The sequence below is a fragment of the Uloborus diversus genome, chromosome 3, assembly GCF_026930045.1.
Source record: "Uloborus diversus isolate 005 chromosome 3, Udiv.v.3.1, whole genome shotgun sequence".
Classification (NCBI taxonomy): Eukaryota; Metazoa; Arthropoda; class Arachnida; order Araneae; family Uloboridae; genus Uloborus; species Uloborus diversus.
In genome coordinates, this window is record NC_072733.1 from 81,045,424 (window position 1) to 81,065,808 (window position 20,385).

At 33.1% G+C, this 20,385-nt stretch overlaps 1 protein-coding gene across 1 annotated transcript; it reads left to right on the top strand.

Annotated features, from left to right (window-relative positions):
* Positions 1-1,431: 1,431 nt before the first annotated feature.
* LOC129218819 (uncharacterized) lies at positions 1,432-16,996 on the top strand. The gene is made up of 3 exons (XM_054853141.1): positions 1,432-1,697; positions 15,794-16,864; positions 16,963-16,996. The coding sequence occupies exons 1-3, from the start codon at positions 1,618-1,620 to the stop codon at positions 16,994-16,996; spliced, it is 1,185 nt and encodes a 394-aa protein (XP_054709116.1). The 5' UTR covers positions 1,432-1,617.
* The last annotated feature ends 3,389 nt before the right edge of the window (positions 16,997-20,385 follow it).

Here is a 20,385-nt window from a genome sequence, read left to right on the forward strand (position 1 = left end):
CAAGTTTTAAGACATTATTGCATTTTTTAAAATTCCTGAATGTCCCTTCTCATGTGTGCATTGCATATCCGTATTTTATCATTCGGAAAATTGAGGATTTTCCCCAAGAATTTAAGTTTGGGGTGTCCCTGGATATAGTGTCGGCAAAATAATACTTTGTTCAAGTAAATTTCGGTAAATTGAGAACACTGTGCAATTAGCAGTCGGCGAATTGATTATGTCTTTCAGGTGGGCTTTGAGATGAATAGTCGTCAGTACGCAAAATATACATGTTTTTTGGTTTTTCCTTTTTCAATAAAAGGTGAAAACGTGCACATGGTCAAACCACATACTTCTTTACTCAAAGATTTAGAATTCAGAATCAACTGAAAAAGAAAAAATGCCGACTCTAGCTGAATTTTCTGAGTGGACGCTTATTGTCTCGGCAAAATGAGCAGTCGCAAACTAAGCAATCGGCATAGTGTGAGCAATGTAAAACTGAATGTAAACGGAGACACCATTCATTATTTTCTCTTGCGCAAAGTATGAAAAGGTTAGATGTATAACTTTGTATGAATATAACTTTTTTTTTTAATTTCTGTCAATTAAAACTTTGAAATTCCGAAACATTGAAAATGCCGACTTATGAACTGATTTTGCCGACCGGATGAAATCACTGGGAGGGTGAGACACCCCCCTCACCCTCCCTATGGCGACGGTCCTGGGATTACCAATTACTGCCGGAGTCTACTAATTACTGCTGGTTAACTAGGGAACTGCTAATTTTAACCATTTGAAGTTCAGATTAAGGACCTTGAAGAAATTAGGTACTTTTCCCAAGGAACAAACTGAAAACCTGTTGGGATCATCAGGACAAAAAGTTAATACTCATGACAAAATATTTTTTATCAGGATAATCAGGACAATTACGAAGCCTGCTGTGAGCAATTCAAGCAAACAAACGGAAAGCCTCATTTTAGTGTCATGCCAGCACTAATAAAAGGAATTGAAAAAAAATAGGCTTCATTGAGAAGTTTCAAGTTTATAGACTCGTTCGTTCACAAACAAAAGAACAAATTTAATGGTAGCAGTAGGTAATCACAGAGTACAAACCTGTATCGGTTCAAACTATCATGAACTCGTCGATATTTTTATTCAATAAGTAACATTGAATTATATATACGAATTGATACGTAGCTACAATACGACTTCCAATCTGTAAACAAACATCTGTTCGGTTTCCGCTGCCGTACAGTGACGTGAAAAACCCGTCAAACAGGTCACGTGTACCAGCCGGCATCCTAGCTGTGGCGACTAGGCTGCCAGCCAGCCGGCAGCCAAGTCTCGGCCTTCGCGCTCTTTAAAGTTTAAATAAACATATGGCCTTTTGTTTTATTTTTTTATGTTGATACCACTAACAGTTTCGGAAATATTCGAAAAATGGAGGATAAAGGCAATGAAAATACAAAAAAAAATTCTGAAACACAAGTAGAGAATACTCCAATTCCGCAACATAAGAGAAAATACAATCTGAAGAAAAAAGCTTTAGATATTAGAACTAAAAAATTTTCGTTGAATTCAAATGCTTCTCGTGTAAAAAAAGAACTGAAATTGTTTCATTCGCTGAAAAAGAATAAAATGAAGCTTCCTATGTCAGTGCTTCGAGATTTATCTGGCAAACCTTTTAGGTTCAACTTGAAAAACACAAATAATATAAAGTATGCACTATTTTGGTTTGAATTTCTCTGCTCTTGCGCTACTTACATCATCAGTAAATGTTCTATTTTTGTAGATTGTTTCATTATCGCGTCTGAAATAATACATGTTATAACCCTTAAATGTGTATTGATACAAATTGTTTAACACATGAATTTTGTTGATGTGAAACTTTGGTACTAATTTTTAATGCAATGATTTAACTTTTCAACATTTATTTTCACATTGCCAGGTTCTCTAACACAGCTAAAAAGTGTCTTCTGTCTGGATTCTGGTCGTAACGGCCCTTATATGCACTACGTAATATACCGTATTAGAGTAGCCATAGTTGTTAGAAGCGAAAGTTCTGGGGTGAGATTTTGATTCCAAAACTACCCTTCAGCAGTGGTGCCTGTCCTCTCCCCCACTCAAAGATTACCGAATTGAATATTTTCAAAAATATTACTATTGTAGGGTATAAAAGAACATTAGAGGGGGATGTTATTTTTTTTTAACATCTTTGATTTAAAAATTTCAATAGGCAGTTACAGCTTTTTTACCTGCTAATTGCCCCCTTTACCCCTCCTCCATCTTATTTCTTTCCTGTTATCCTTTTTTTCCCTAGTCCATCTGAAATTAAGAAAGTCTTCAAAATGCTGTATTGTAAGAACCGAATCTCTTCCCTCATGCCAAAAACAGAGCATCTTAAATTTTGTTTCCAGATATTCAATTTCACAAACTTTCCTGGGGAAAGCTTTCCTTCCCCTAATATCTAACAACATTGCTTAAAATTGCTTTTAAAAATCGCTTAAAATAGCATTTTTGGAGCTTCTATTTCGAAAATTTGTCGCCCTAATGTTATCAAACATGGTCTTACTATCACATTTTTAAGATTTCAATGCCTTTAAATATTTTAGCAAGTGTCTGCCTTCATTTAATATCATCAAAAAATAGGTTTTTTAGCTACACTTACAAAAAATGTAAGTGGAATAGCCTCTAAACCCTTCTTTCCAATAGATATCATAGAACATTGCTTTTTAAGACTTTTGAAAAATTTTCCAGTAGAGAACTTCAGAATCCCCTTCTCGTAAACTGGGCCTGATTTACCTATAGGCCCATGAAGCCGGCTTAGGGGTCCCCAAAAATGAAACTATATAGAAATGTGTACTAAAATATGGCTGTAATTTGTTTGTCATGGTGTTCAACATCTATAGCGATTTATGAAGTGTATATCAATGTGGCTTTAAACATGAAAACACTTATTTTTTGCTATGTGTACCCTAGCCTGCAACATATGCAATTAGAAAAAAGGCTTGCAACTTTACAAGACTTTTGTCGAATGTACTGTTCAGAGGGCCCCCTGCAGGTGCCCCTCGCTTACTGTCCTAAAATTTCTAAATTGGACCCTACTCAGAAAGTTTGTCTAAGATTGTGTTTTTTAAATTTCACTAGAAAAAGCGGAGGAAGGGGAAGATTGATTTTGATCTATTTTTCAAAGAAATGGATCAGGGATAGACCTTAAGCTCCATACTTACCCAAACTTCAATAAATACGGCCTATAATATTTTTAATGCTTCACGTTTTAAAACTTTCCCCTAAGCCCCCTATACCTTTCTTCCCTCTAACATCAAGAGAGTCTAAAATTCCATTTTTAAAGCTATAAATTTCAAAAAATTTACTAGTACTAAACTTACTAGTAGCTGGTATTGCATTCGTTTTTTGGAAGGCCATTTGCAATTGAAGGCCGGATCCAAGAAAGCTGGTGTGTTAAATGTGAACAATTTACTTGCAAGATTCACTCCAATTATGTCTATGATAAAATGCATATGAAATGCAATAGGGGTATGTATAAAGTCTTTTCAGTGTTTTTTCTTTCTTTCGTTCCATTTTTTTTGAAATAGTAAATTTTTCGAGGAAACTTGTAGTATTCAGTTTAAAATCTCTGAAATTTTAACTTACGTGCTAAAATATGTGTTTTACAAATTGACAATGACCTTTTGTTACAAAATTAACATGAAAAAAATGCCTAAAGCAGAAATTAATAGATAGGGTCATACAGGTACCCCACAGAACCTTTTGTGCAAGGCTACTTACTATGCAAGTTAAATCTGCTTATTTCAACCATTATTTTAATAATCCATTTATTTTGGTTGCTTGTATTCAATGTAAAATCAAGAAAAAAAATGGTTTGACACTGGGCTGTGGAGTTGGAGGGAAAATGATAGATTCCAAGAGTTTTAGAGCCTTTGGCTGCAACCCCTTTACCCAGAAATCACTCCGACTTCCGAAATACTGGCAGCATTGTGGTAAAATGACCAGCTCCGACTTTTGGAATTTCAAACCTCCAACTCCCGACTCAGACTCCTTTTCCCTAAATCTGGTGCGATTTCTTAACTCCGTAGCCTTGGTTTGACACCTACAGTCTTGAATTTTGATGAACCTTGGCAAGTTCGCTCTTTTTATACATGAATGAAGGCTTGAAAAAAATTGGTGATCCTGAAACACTTTTGGTTAAATAGCTTGTTTGATTTTTTGATGTCATGTTTGAACGGGAACAAGGGTATATTAAAGGGCATACCTTTGAATGCATTGGGGAGGGGGGACAAACCTGTCACCCGGGTGTTTAGGGAGGTCAATTCTGGTGCCTCCCCCCTCCCCCTGATTCTAGAAACTATGCAATTATACAAATACAAATACAAAAGTGACGACCAGCAACAGGCTCTGGGCCCAGCTAGACTGATCCTAGTCAATTTACAATCCCCAGTGAAGATCAATGGCCCTCTTAAAACTATCTACTCCCTTGCTCATTACCACCTCTTCCGGTAAACTGTGCCAAGGTTCCACTACCCTGCTATAATAATAATTTTTCCTAATATCCATGTTAGCTTGAGATTTAAATAGCTTAAAACAATGACCCCTTGTCCTGTTTTCAGTGCTAAACTTCAGCCCCGTAACATCTTTCATTTTAATAAATTTAAACAACTGAATCATGTCCCCTCGGTCTCTTCTTTGCTCAAGACTGTACATTTTTAACCTTCTAAGCCTGGAATCATAGTCTAAGTGAGAAAGTCCATTTATTAACCTTGTAGCTCGCCTTTGAACCCTTTCCAATACATTAATGTCTTTCTTAAGATAAGGAGACCAAAACTGAACAGCATACTCCAAATGAGGTCTTACCAAACTTCTATATAAGGGCAGAAGAACTTCTTTAGATTTGTTTGAAATAGATGTATTGATAAACCCAAGCATCTTATTGGCCTTGTTACTAGCAATGCTGCACTGTTGGCTAAACTTTAAATCCTGACTTATTAAGACCCCCAGATCAGTAACTTTGTCTGCCTGACTAATGACTGAACCTTGCAAATAATAACTTGTACACTTATTTCCATGCCCTAAATGTAGCACTTGACATTTCCCAACATTAACAGCCATACCCCATTTATCAGCCCACTCCGTAATATGATCTAGATCCTCTTGCAGCTGTTTTGCTTGTTCTTCATTATCTACAGTCCCCATAACTTTAACATCATCAGCAAAACAATTCATGTTCCCAGAAATATTTTTGTGAATATCGTTCATAAAAACAATGAACAAAACAGGCCCTAACACTGATATGTAACACTTATGCTTATGCTTTTTGTTGTTTTCCCCTATGAAATTAAGTGAGTATTTACCCTTTGTCCCCCCCCCCTCACTCTGAAAATTTCTGAGATGATGGGTCAGCAAGAGGGACTTTTAATGAATTTTAATTTTGGATGGGAAGAGGTGGTGTGAAGCAGTGCACTTTTGCAAAAGAAAGAACCCTTTTTCCTTGGGGAGTTAGTAGAAAAGGTAAGTGTTTTGGCGGCTGTCTTACCTTACATTACCTCCATAGCAGTATTGCGACACTAACCCAACTAATTGCCAATAATTTTCACTTTTCAATGAGCTTCCTAAAAAGAAATGCACATTTTCAAAATCAGGCTGTAAGTTAATAGCACGGCTGCAGAGTCTGAGGAAAAGTGACCAACTTCTAGAATTTTAAAGCCTTCAACTTACCGACAGAGTTGCAGACTTTGAGAGAAAATGAAAAATTTTAATTCATTCAGTTAGTTATTCAATAATTCTTTAATTATTGAATAAGTAATAAGTTAATTAGTTGTTCAATTGTTCAAAATTTTCTCTTAAAATTTAAAACCTTCGACCCTATAATCAATCAACTCCAACTCTGCAGCCCTCGTCATTAGAGCTCAATTCATCTATACATTTTGAAACAACCATTCATTAATTAATTTTTTTATAAAACCTTGTTTTTTTTTTTTTTTTCACTTTAAATATTTTTCGCCCTTTTGGAAGACAGCTGCCCCTGGATACGCTCATGAATGGGAAAGCTACCAGTTATTCTTTCATAGAAAGTAAACTTGTTTTTTATTCACTACAAACTAGTGTAGTTGAATAGTTTTATGATTATTGTAGTTGAATATTTTTATGATTATTGTATAATACGTAAGGACTTTAAAGAAAAGAAAATCTACCTGCATTTGGTCATGAAATAAACCTGAAATGGTAGTATGAATTTTTTTCTTTCAACCAAAAATAGAGGTTTGTACAAAGCGAAAAATCACTAAATGTGAAAAGAATAACAATCATGTTTTTATTAAAATAGGGTAAGTGCATCAGTGCTTGGTCAATCTCCAGAAGTCGGCCACAATGACACAAAACATCTTAGTTTAAAATAAAATATAATGCATTCCCACTTTCCTTTACCTATTGCTAATCACGAGCTCCTTGCAGTTGGTTAAGTGTCCCCTTTTCCTAAAGAATAATAGTGAGTCATTTTATTTTAAGCTGTGTGCTGGTCTTTCTAGTTTGCTAATTTTCTTATTTTCAAGTAACAGGTACTATCCTCAAATGGTTCAAACTCTTTTGGTTTTTCATTCTACTGTAGATTTTTCTAGATAACAGGACACCCCTCAATTTTTTTTTGACTGCTGGAAGAATTTTAGCTTCTTATTTCAACTGAAAGAGAGTGCTTTACCCCCTCCACCAAACTTCATAAGCATGGGGGGTTAAAAAATACATTGAACTGAAAAAACAATGCTACATAAAATAATGTACACTAGTAATATGCATATACATTGCAATAAAGTAATTATTTGAAAAAAAAAAAACATCTGGGGAAATTAAATGTTTCTAAATTCGTGGCATTTTTTATGCTACGGCCAATGTTAAATTAACAGGGTTCGTACAGGTCATGGAAATCCTGGAAAGTCATGGGAAAAAAAATAACAGAATTTCAGACCAGGAAAAGTCCTGGAAAATTGAAATTTTCATTGAAAGTCATGGAAAAATGTCCTGGACAAAGAGAAAAGAACAGTAGCTAAAGGAGCATTAGAAATCTTGAGTGATTTAAAGCTATTAAAAGTGGAATATTGAACAATCCAAAAATCAAACCTAAATTTTGAAATCTCATTGCATCCACTTCTGTCACAGCCGCTTGCCATTTTTTGCGATGTGATTTTACTGCCTGGACCAGTGGCGGATCATCGCATAGGCGCATGAGCCGCTAGCTGGGGCCTCCAGCTAAGCAGGGGGCCTCCGAGCCGCGATGTGTCACATACTCAAAGCCAAAAATTTTTTTTGTTTTAGGATTTGCCATGGAAAATCATAGTTTTTTGTACAAAATGCTCAAAACTCATGGAAATTGACAGTTAGTCATGGGTTTTAGGCGCGGGCTGATTGCTCCCAATAGGGCCGTGTCTATGGGGGCCCCTGGCTTTAGGTGCCTTTGTTTGGATTTTTTCCAGGAGAAAAAATTGTTTGTTTAAAGAATTTGCAACAGAAAGTTATAGTTTTGAGTGGGAAATACTCAAAACTCATGGCATCGCCCAGTTAATCATGGATTTTAGGCGCGGGCTGACTGCTCCCAATAGGGGCCCCTGCCTCTAAAGGGACCCCAGGCTTCAAGTGCGTTTATTTGGATCTTTCCAGGAGAAAAAAAAATGTTTTTTTTAGAGGATTCGCAATAGAAAGTCATAATTTTGAGTGGAAAATGCTCAAAAGTCGTGGAATCGACAGAAAATTGGGACATTAGAAAAAAAAAGTATGTATAAATTTCAAAATATATTTGTTTCTTTCCTCCGGAATGCTTCATCAAAACAAGCAGCAGATTTCGTGCTCCCCCTTGCCATCACTTTTTCTGAGATCGGAGAGTTCCCGCTTTTTTGTTCAAGGTCGTGTGTCCCCTAGAGAAAGTGGCGTGTTAGATAAGAAGTGACGAAAGGAAAGGCATTACTATGGCTCAAGTTCCACGCTAAATGGAATCACAAACAGGGGAGTTGACCTTGGGAAAATGACCGGGAGCACCGTTCTTCTGCCCTGTACATTCCAATCCGATTCAGTAGTGCAATGTTATCTTGTCTTGCAACAGTGGTCAAATCTTGCTAGTTTAATGAAACAAAAAATACCTTCTAACTAATAATACAGTCCTGAAATTTAGGTGATCAATGAAACTTTTTCTCTAATGCCTTAACTTACTTTTTAGTCCTAAGTTTAAAAACGAAATTGTCTCTCAAAAGAGTCGAAAAAGAAGGGAAATGTGGGGCAAAGTGAAAAAAAATGGTTAAGATCACTTACTTTTTTCCAATATAAACAAATTGGAATTTTGTTCTAAAATATACGGCTCATAAAGTAGGAGCAAAATATATATATATATAAAAAACGCTTAAACATTATTTTTAGTTTTTGGCTATAACTTTGTACATCCAAAGAACGTGGAAAATTTTCACTTTCTTTCTCTATGGGTTTGCACCATATGAAAAAAAAAAGAAATTTTTTTCGTATGAAATTTTTTTATTTGATTAAAAGATATCGTTGATCAAATGAATGAGTAAATAAAAGAATGAATGAATAAATAAAAGGAAAAGGAAAAAATAAACAAATAAAAAATAAATTAATCAATTAATATACAAGAAAAATTAAAGGATGAGGATACGAGTGAATAAAATAGTGAATGAATATGAAAATAAATGAATGAATCAATAAAAAAGGAATTATTAAATGAAAGAGTGTAAATGAGAGAAATAATTAATAAACAAATGCGCAAGTGATTTTATAAAGTATTAAACAAGTAAATGAAATGAGCTATTTCACTTGGCCCAGCATGCACTTGAATAACTGTACAAATTATTTGAAACAACAAATAAGCTTAATATTAAACAAATAAATACTTCGCCGGATATTAGTTAATCTCAATTAATATTTAAAACGTTAATAACAGGAACTTTATCCTCTAGTAATAACAAAAATAATTTTTGACTTGCAGCAAAATATTACAACATATAATATATATTTTTGATATTTATTCGTAATTACAACAGTGGCGCAACCAGAGGGGGGAGTGAGATCACAGCCTTCCCCTCAGATTGCTGAGTTGAAAATTTTTTTAAACTATTCTTTATTATTGAAGCAAAGAAAAGAACACGTCTTGGGAAAACACAGTGATTGTTAAAAAAATAATAATAATAATGATAGGAATTTTTTAAAATTTCTCTTTAAAAGAAATCTTTGAATTAAAAATAATTCAACAGTATAGCTTACTGTTCTTATTGCCCCCCTCCCATCTTATTTCGTTCTTATCTTCTCTTTTTAAGTTTAAAATTGCCACTTCTCTAAAGCCCCCTCCCCCCCCCCCCACACACACCGAAATCATTATGGAGAGAAGAGCAAGCATCTGAAATTCCGTTTTTGAAGATCTTCAATTTTACCAAAGTGCGAGGGGAAAGCCTCCAAACACCTAAAACCATCGAAAATCGCTTAAAACTGCGTTTTTGGAACTTTAATTTCGAAAAATTACTTTCCCTAATGTTACAAAATATAGTCTTAATAATTGCGTTTTTAAGACTTGAATTTCAGAAATTATTCGAGTAATGGTCCCTGAACCACCTTCCTCTAATATCATTAAAAAAAAAAAAAAAAAACCTAAAATCTGTTTTCTGTATAAAATTGTTTATCCCTTAACACTTGTCTACAATTGCGTTTTTGAAACTTCAGTTTCGGAATTGGAAAGGTGGGAGGAGTAATTGATTTTGATTTATTTAAAAAAAAAAACTCAATTAAAGGCAGTCCCTGGGCTCTATCCCTTACCCTAACGTTACTAAATACAGTGGCTCCCAAAAGTGTTCGTACACTTTGAAATTTTTTAGTAAAACCAAAATAACTCGAAACTGAATTCGAATATGAAGTCCAATATTTTTTTCACATCATTCCTATATCATTCTAAATACAACCTATTGGTTTTTTCAAAATATTGACGGATCTTCTTTTTGAAATGGGTCAGAAAACGAAGATACAGAGAAATAACACTCCACAAAAGTCATCGTACACTCAAATATTTTCGAATAAATTCATGATTAAAATTATCATATGCCGTTTTATTAATATTTTTGTATTGTGTTGACCCTTTTAAGTCATTTGGCTTAAATTTTTTGTTTATTTATTCCTTAATATTGTGCTTATTAGTGTAAAATGGCTAGTATTCGTAAAAAACAGAAAACACCATTCAAAATTTGAATTTTTTCCCCACAGTAGTGGTAAATTGGTTTGAAATGTCTCTAAATTAGTTAATTTATTTGTTTGTATAGTAAAGTGCTTGATAAAATGCTTCAAAGAAAGGAATCGGACCGAAAACAAGGTAAGAAAAGGTCAACCGGCAAAGTTGACAAAACCTGATCGGAGATTTAAAGTTAAAAAAATTATGAAAAATACACATTTGAGTGCTGTAAACGTTTCTGCAGAGTTAAATGAAACATATAACATTTAATTTTCACCTAAAATTGTGCGCCAAGTTCTCTGATTAGCTGCATTAAATGGGACCTCTTCCCGCAGAAATTTTCTTGGTCGTGCGAAAAACAGAAAGCTTACGCTTTTCGTCGCAAAATCAATTATAAATAAGTTAAAAACGTTTTAGAATCACGTCTTACTTACAGATTAAAATTAATTTAACATTTTTGGTTAAATTGTTGTATAACTGCAAGTAGAAGAAAAAATTAGGCACTTAATCTTAAGAACTTATTTGGATCAGTTAATCAGGACGGTGGAGGTGCATATCAGCATCAGGATTTGGTAGTTTGTAATTTTTTGATGAAATAATGAATCATGCTGTTCCTTTAAATATTTTAAAAACCAATTTTGAACTCTTAGCCAAAAATTTGGTTATTGGAAACATCTTTGTTTTTTATCAAGATAACGATAAGAAGCACACGGTTTTCAACATTTGCGTCTAGTGTCACGAAAATTGTCCTAAAGTTTCGAAAATACGCTCTAAATCTCCAGGTTTTAACTTAATGTAACGTATTTAAAGTTATCTGGAGGCTAGATTACGAAAATAGGGCTTTAAAACGAAAATAGAGCTAGAAACAGCAAGACTCGAACTGTGGTAGAACACTTACTCAGAAATTACGCAAAAAAAGAAAGAAAAAGAATGAAATCTTTTCCCAGACGTTTAAAAGGTGTTATGAATATTGTATGATATTCTACTAATTAATAACTTAATCAAAAGTTAGATTATTCAATAATATATAGACATTTTAGAAAGTGTACGAAGACTTTTGTGAGATAAAATTTCCCACACTTTTTGGTTTTTGATTTTTAAAAAATTAAGTTTTAATATTTTTTAAAAACTTTTCATGTAGTTTTGTTAAAAATTGATCAAAGATCTTATAATTAAATACCTATATCGAAATATTAATTCTAACCAATTGATTGGGGCCTATTTCGTTGAAAGTCGCAGCTGTACGAAGACTTTTGGGAGCCACTGTATAGCCTATAATCGCGTTTTTAAGGCAACAACTTTCCGCTGAGACCCCTGCACCTTTTGCCCCTTTATGCTGATGTTAGCATCAGCAAAGAAAGACTAAAATTGCGTTTTTGAAACTTCAGTTTCGAAAATTGGGAAGGTGGGAGGAGTAATTGATTTCGATCTATTTTTTTTAATCGATTAGAGGCAGTCCCTGAGCTCTATCCCTTACCCTAATGTTAATAAATATGGCCTATAATCGCGTTTTTAAGGCAACAACTTTCTGCTGAGACCCCTGCACCTTTTGCCCCCTAACATCAGCAAAGAAAGACTAAAATTGCGTTTTTAAAACTACAAAGTTTTAAAATTTTCCCGGGGATAACCCCCGGACCCCCCTTTTCTTATCGCCCCTATCCGATTACAGTTTCTCTCTCTCTCTCTTTTTGCCAAGTACCCCCCCCCCCTCGAAAAAAAAAGAAAAGAAAAATAAACACTTTTCTCTGGTTGTGCCACTGAATTACGCGCATTGGAAAACTGGGTAATGCTGGAATTTTGCTATATGCCAGAAATCGGGGATCTCACCCCCTGCACTAACTAAATTACAAAAAAATAAAAAAGACAAAATTTTTAACTAAAATTTTATTTTTTGTTTTGTCGGAAATGTCGTTTTTCTCCTTTTAGATAAGGATGTAACCACCTCCCCCCCTCCCAAGCTTGTTGATTCAAAAATAAAAAAAGTTATGATTTTCTGCATCGTTAATATTAGTAAACTATATAATTTTTGTTGTGTCAATTAGAGGGCCTTTGGATCAGGTTGCGCCTGGGGCCTCAAAATCGTATGATCCGCCACTGGCCTGGACATCACTTATTTTGAATTTTCTGTTATTTTCAACGCTTCTTATGTTTCATATTCTGTAGTAGCAAAATTTCACGTTCTTAGTTTTGCCACGCCCACTCAAAAAAAAAGCAATTCAATTGAATGCGAGTTTGATTCCATCACTCGTAAGGACTTTATTATTAAATTTATGAGAATTTATCTTAATTTGTTGAATGTTTTAGAAAATAAAGATCTTAAGTCAGGCGATAGAATACATAAAAAGAGGAATTCTAATGCTCTAGAACAGTAGTGCCCAACATACAGCATGCAAAACTAATCCATGTCACCCACTGCTATGTTCAATGTCAGGAATGAAATGTGTTCTGGAATTTCTGAACCTATTAATTTATATGCATTTGAAAATATGCAAATTTGTGAACAAAACAAATATACTTTTGAATCAGAAGTTTGATTCATTACGGAATGGTTTTTTCAAAAAAGATCTGGTTTAGAAACATAAAGAACTAAACTATGTGAGGCTTTACTTTAAAGAACCAAAATACTGTCAAGTTACATGGATGATTAAAGGAACTGTTGACACTAAAAGGTAACTTTTGAAGCAAATTTATTAAAACGTGGTGATGACTCATTCAACCTTTGTCCCATTCAATATCATTCTGCCAGTTTAAAAAAAAAATATATCAGACATTTAAGCATCATCATATTCGCTTCACTGTATTTTTACTTAAATTTATATGATGAAGACAAATAAGAATAGTTTAGTTTTTTAAGTGTGCACTTATATTTTTTCCATTACGAGTAAGTGCTTCAATGATGCTGTGGCATTCATATAGACGTTTTGCTAATGCTCACTTCCAAATATTACTAAGTTTGGGATTAAATAGTGCTATTCTCTTCGTGTAACGAGGTGTATTGAAGTCATGAAAAAGTCATGGAATTTTTTTATCCAAATAGAGTATGAACCCTGAATTAAGGGATCATTGAGCACCCTCTTAAAATTTGAGCAAGAGGCTAAAACTTTTACATCATAATACCATTAGTAAGTCTAAAAAAAGTAGGGGGTGTCCTGGACTCTACCTGAAAAAAAGTTTTTTTTTAAACCACCTTACTACATTCTTTATCACACATAAATTTTACATTTTGTGGCAAAGTTATGCGCTAAGTGGAAAATCAACTTTGCTGTTTTTATGCTATGTAGAAAATGCTTTTATTGCTTATTTTTCTGCATCTTTGCAACTGTTAATTAATATGAAAGCAATTTTTACAAATAATATCTGATACTTTTTCTCAAAGTACAGAGCCTTATGATGTCAGTGGATTTTGGCATTAACTTGGTCAAATTCAAAGCATGTCTGGACCGTTAAAATATAGTTTATTAGTAAAATGATCATATGCGGTGTTTAATCTAAACAAAAAGCCTACTTTTGAGTGATATTACATCAAAATTATCAAATTTTATATTTTGATGAAATTATTGAAACTTTTTCTAGTTTTTATGCAATAATGGTCAACTTCAATGCGTGAGCGGAACCTCAAGACATTTTTTGCTGCTGAAACCCTTTTGCACAACCAAATATCTCTACAAATGTTAAATTTTCGGCACTATTACTTGGTGTTTATCAGATTTTGATTTTTTTCACTTCACCCTATTGTATAATATACAGTAATTTCTGGAAGAAACAGCACAGCGTTTATGTGTTTACTAGTTAAATTTTTGGAAGTGAGGCCTTTCTGTTGATGCAGCAATTACAATCGACTTTTTTTTTCCTATTTTTAGTCCAGCTCTTTAAACTATACAGTAAAGAAATAATTACTGACTTATTCTAATACATTTATATATTACAGTTGAACTCGCTTATGACAAGCCCTGATTTAACGATAACCCAGACTAAGCAAAGCAATGAGAAAGATTTGGTTGGTACAAGGTTAAGTCTGCAGGAGCATAACTTGCTTTTATTGAGCAAACCTTGCTTAAAGCGAGCAATATTTTTGTGATTCTTATTATTTCTATATACTTCCAGCTCAGCTTATCCTTTCTTTAAAATTCTTTTAATGTTTCATATTCACTCAAAAGTTAGTCACGCATCATAAATCCTAAAATCAAGTAGTTACGGCTCTTGTTTTTAATTTGTGGGTAGAGTTTTGAAGTTTTTATAAAAGTTGAAGTTTTTATAAAAAAATACTTTTTTATTTAAAAAAAAAACTTCAACTTTTATAGTGGACAGTCATAATTTTTTCATTTGAAGTTTTTATAAAAGTTGACACCAATGTTATCACTTCTGAGTACACTTCCAAGAATATTGTAGCTCAAATTCAAGCCAATGCAAGTGAAAATGAAAGTGATTACGCTAACAAAAATTATTGTAAAGAAGTTGAAACTGAAATAAGTTTGATATTTTTCATTATGCAAAAAAAAAAAAAATTGTCAAAGCCAGGGGTGCAAATGATTTATTTTTTTCCTGCATGAATATTCTTCAAAAATGATAACAGACAAAACAGTAAAATGGCAGTTCTCAAAGCAAATGAACCAACTTCTTTGTTAGTGGAAGAAATTATAATACACAGCAAGTATGAGTAACCCCTCTTCACATTCATTGTAAGCGAGTTTAAATGTATTTATGGGATTATTTAAAGCTAAATAACAGTAAAGGGCCGACTGTTTGAAAAGTGCTATAAAAGCAAAATTCCATGTTGGCAAATTTTTGTACAGTTGATTGCAAATAAATTGGAGCTTGTATTTTACCAATTAAGTATTCAGGGAAAAAATTCTCTCAAATATGGGCCTAAATTTCCATTTTGCTAACCATTAAATGAATGTTAAGTTATTTTTTTCGACCCGACAGCACATACGGTGCTAATCTATAACAGCACAAATAGAAATTATGATTTTTAATGAATGCAGAATTTAGTTCTGTTTTTCAAATACACATCAAGATTGATTTTGTAAAGAAAAACAACCATAATAAGGCATAGAAAGTGGTAAATTATTGCATTAAAGTGCTTTAAGGTTACAAAGAAGCTGCTTTCAATGTTAAAGACATAATGCTCAGGTGGAGGACCGCAAGGATTTTGTCGGATGTTTGAAATGATTTGCAGTTTTGTGTATATATTCCTTTTGTCATTTTACTGTTAGCAAAGTTATTGTTTCATTACTAAAATTGACATTGGTTTCCTTATTAAAATGTATAGAGGTCATTAATATAAATAGCACAGTACAAAACTTTTAAAAGCCAATAAAGGCCGGCTTTTTTGCAGGCCTGTCTCTAATATCATAGTATTTATTGCCAATGTGCTTCTTCTTTTGTTTTAATATATATATATGCCCAATCAATTATATATACTTGCTTTTTTTCTCATCCTATGTATTTATTCCTATTTACTCTAAAAGTAAATGAATCCAAAATGCTCCTAAACTAGACAGTTGATTTTTCATTTATCAATGTTTCTAGATTTGTGATATTTCATTTATTTATTTTTCAAGTAAACACTGATATTTTAAATTTCAGATCTTCTAAGGCTGTTCTTGCACATTCAAAGTCAGAAGCAAGCAAATATGATTTGGATCTCAAAGGTAGCATTCTCTCAGATGATTCTTTAGATACATCGGATAAAGAAACATTTGAAATTTCTAATTTGTTACCTGCCATTAGTATTTTAGAAAAGTATAATTTTAAGTATGAAGTTATGCCAGAAGAATTGGTAAAAAATAGTGGTTTATTTTTTCAAGATAAGTGTATGAATGCATTCTTTCAATGTTATCCTGAATATTTGTGTATTGATATATTATGTGAGATTGCTGATTTGGAATATGACTTGTGTTTATTTATCAGTGTTGATGCCAATGGTCATTCTGAAATAATTGCTATTGGATTAATCAAGTCTTACAACTCACAAGGCCTTATGTGGTTGTGTGAGGTTTTCAGAAAACATAATCCTAGCTGGAGGAAAATACAGTTTATTATGTCGGGCAAAAATATTGATTGTACTGAAACTGTAAAAAAGGCATTTCCTGAAAAACTTGTATTTATTTCCCTGTTCCATTCTCTAAAAGCATTCAAAAGAGATTTATCCGATCTGGAAAAAGTGTCAACACATGATATTTCTGAAGCCTTACGGTTATTTGAACACATGGTTTATACTAACACTGAATTAGAATATTCTGACCTAGCAAAACAAATGAAGCAGCTGCATCCTTCTGTTGTTATGCAGTTTAGAAAAATTTGGCATCCAAAAAGTGATTCATGGGCTTTAGGACTTTTGTTTAATTCAAAAGCCATTTTAAAATCTTTGAATAGTTTTTTACTTTTCATTAGAAATAAAGTGAGACCTCATGTAATTAATCAAGTATCAATTACAAGCATTATTAAAGCTTTTCATTCTGCATTGAGGAAGTTGAGAGAAGACAGATTCAAAAAATTTGCTTCTGTATTTTATTCTGTACCTACATTGTTCTGTGGAAAATCTAATGCATGCATTAAGTATTCCAAGTATCTTACTCAGTATGCATCAGAGCTTGTGAATGAACAATTGAATCTTCTTGATGATGTGAAAAATTTGAAGAGAATATCACCAGGAAAGTACAATATTTGTGGCACAGAAATATTAATCACTGTTAACTCTTGCTCTTGCAACTTTCATAAATTAATGATGTTGCCATGCAGTCATATCTTTGCAGTTCGAAACCTGCTTTCGCTTCCTTTCTTTGTTGATTCACTTTGTGAAAAGCATTGGACTGCATCAAATTATCAAAATACGTATTTGGAGTTGCAAAGATTATACAAATCTGATATTCCTGATCAAAGTGCTAGGTTTGAGAAATGCTTTATGCTAAACAAAGAATTATTTCCCTTAGTTCTTAAAAGTTCTGAAAATATTTCACATGATAGAATTCAACTTCTTCAGAATTTAATAAATGTTTGGAAAAATGGCATAAAAGTTTCTGTAAAAGCTTCAACTAAGCCAAATAATCATCATGCCTGTGATAATACTGATTCTGGGGATGTTCTTTGCCCAGACTACTGGAAAGATGTTTATGGCATATCACTAAAAGACATACTTGATTCAGACAATGATTTTTCAGCTGTTTCACTCTGCTCAGAAAATAGCGATTTATTGTAAGAACTCAAGGTATTAAGTTTGAGTGTATTTAATTTGCTATACAAATGTAGCTTCTACTGGGAAAATTAATTATTCAGATTATATTGGTAGTTAAAAGAAAAACATATATTCAAGTGTAATATTGTTTTGTTTCATAATTAAGTTTCATTGCTTTAAGTAATATGTTTCAGTATTAAGAATAATAATACTTCATTTTATTTTGATTTAGTAATAATATCCCAGGAGATGGGGAGAAAAAAAAATAACTTTTTTTTTTGCTGAAAAAATTTTTAGTAAAACTTTTTTTTTTCAAAAAGCATTTATTTGTTGGAAATATGGATATAGAATCAAACTTATGAATTTTTTTCAGTTTTGCAGAATATGCATTTTTATATAATTTTTATTAAACTCTGAACTTATGTTTTCGCTAAAAATTAATTTTTTTAACAGTTTTGTTAAATTGTTTAAATCTTAGAGCTTATTATATATTTATTTATAAATTATATATTTTTACAAAATAATTTTGTCAATAAGTGTTTGTGATAAAATATTTATTTTATAAATTATTTATTATTTGAAGAATTTTGTTTTATGTTTGTGATGTGAGTTTTTCTTTCTTTCTTTTTTTTTTTTTTGTACTTTTCATGTTATTTTTTCAGCATGAGGAGGCATAACATTTGTACTAGGAGCATTTAGTTCTTATAAATCAAGGTTCGATGACTTACTTTTGACTCTTTTTAGAACCAAGGATTTTTCTCATTTTTATGACATAATGTCTTGAGAAATTGCTCTCCGAGAGCCAAGATTTTACAGGTGTAGAAATTCACCTACAACCGTCTTCTGAGTATGGGGAACTTGACCACAAATACTTTATGCCTTGAGTTCAAAAGGTTAAGAAATATTTTTGTCATTCCTTTAACAAAATATTTCAGTTTATTTTTATTCCTTTTGACTAGGAAAGCACTGAAAGGCAAATTGACTGATTAGTACCAATTAATCCAAAGAGCTCATTATTGATCATGATGATTTTTAACAGTACAATTAAAAATTGTTATCTTCATTAACATTATCTTTTCCTTTTCTTTTTTTTTTTAATCAAAATAATATTACAAAATCTCATTAAATTTCTGTGAGCAAATTTTCATATTATTGTTAATTTCATTGTGGTAGCTAGACAAGAAAATTCAAGTATTTTGTTAGTAGCCTGTGTTCAGGAGACACTTTTAATGTAGTAGTTACTTTTTTACTGTTAGGAACTACTTTATAAAAAACTTTTATTCTTAATTGAAATTTTAAGGTAATCTCAAAGAATCATGCTAAAGGTGGTAGGGCTTAGAAAAAAGTATTAACACATTAAGTATGTTGCAGCATCAAAAATATAGATATTTATTCAAAGCAGAAAAATAAAATTTTAAAAAGAATTACATTACTTCAACCAACAAATTTTATTTCAAAAAAAAAATGTACAATAACCTTTTAAAATTAAAATGATAAATGAAGGATTATTTAGTATAGGAAGAAATATGCATGAAGCAGCAAGAAATAGATTTTGTCCTGACAGTGCTGAAATGCTCATGTTTTTTCATAACAATTTAAAAGAACTGGGATTTAATTGACAATAATGTTATGTGTATGGCAGCACACATAACATTAGGTGGGATTAATTTCAACATTTCATTCCATTTTAATGCAGTTTTAGGCAGTACCTTTTCATGCTGCATGTTTTCAGAGGCGGCACAAGGGGAGGGGCAGGGGTGGCAATTGCCACCCCCCGTCAGAAACGTCTTGCACTCCCCCCTTGTTTTATATGAATATCTTATGTAAAGCAAAAAGGAAACAAAAAATCTGTCCCTTTTTAGGGCCACCCAGTTGTGTAGCTAGGGAGGGGCGGTGGGGCCGGTCCACCCCGCATTTCAATTTCAGGAGGGAGCCTCCTCCACCCTTCTTTCTCCTGTAACGTTACCAAACAAATCCTCAAGTCGTCTCTCCAGGACGTGACTTATGAAAAAGTTCTAGGATCGAGTACCTGACTTAACAGCTTTTTTCAGGATTTTATATCGCCCCACTCCACCCCCAAAGATCCACGAAGATATCCTACAAGAATTGAGTTTTTGAGGCCTCTCTGTCCTTCGGGTGTTAAAACATATTTAAAGAGAGGGTTTTGAAACTTCTCCATTACCTTAACGTAGCCAAAAAGATAGTTTAAAATTGATTTCAATTAAAAAAAGGGTTTCAAATGGGAATCCTGAGCCCTCCTTCCTCCCCTAACACTATCAAAGAGAGCCTACAACTGTGTTTCTCATAGTTCAAATGTTGCAATGCTTTCGTATCGAGCACCTGAACCTTCCTCATTTCCTTAACGTCCCTTGCTTAAAATTGTGAAGCTTTGATATTGCAAAATATTCTGGAGAAGCCTCCCGACACCCTAACGTCACCAAAGGCTAAAATTGACTTCAGTTTTGAAGAAGATTTGACCCCAACCCCTTTTTAATTGCGATTTTTGACATAAATTTTGAAAAATTCTCTGAAAAAAGGACCTAACCCTCCCTGTTCTTGTAGAAAAAATTCAGATTAAAATATGTTGTTTTTTTTTTGCCTCCTTAAACAAAGTTTTCAGTTTTAAGTTCAATAATTTTCTATGTAATAATGTTCTAGTTATGTCTGAGCAAAAGGGCAGCAAATAGAGGAACCGCCCCAGGTGGCAGAAACTGTTGCTACACCACTGGGGCCACCCACCTTACAATTTAGCCCGAGTTCGTTAGTACTCTAAAAACGTTGTCCAGATCGTGACAAAAAAAGGGATAGCTTAAAAGCTTAGGGAAATGGTGTGCATTCATCCTTGAAATTTGTTTGTCGAGGAGCTGGTTTTGACGCCTTAGGGTGTCTATCCCCGCCCCTGCCGACAAGTAGTGGTGATTGCCATCATCATCTGGTTGTCAGATTATGAGACAGATAGGTTCTGAACGACAATAGTCAGGGAAGAGATGAGGGCTGGATCATT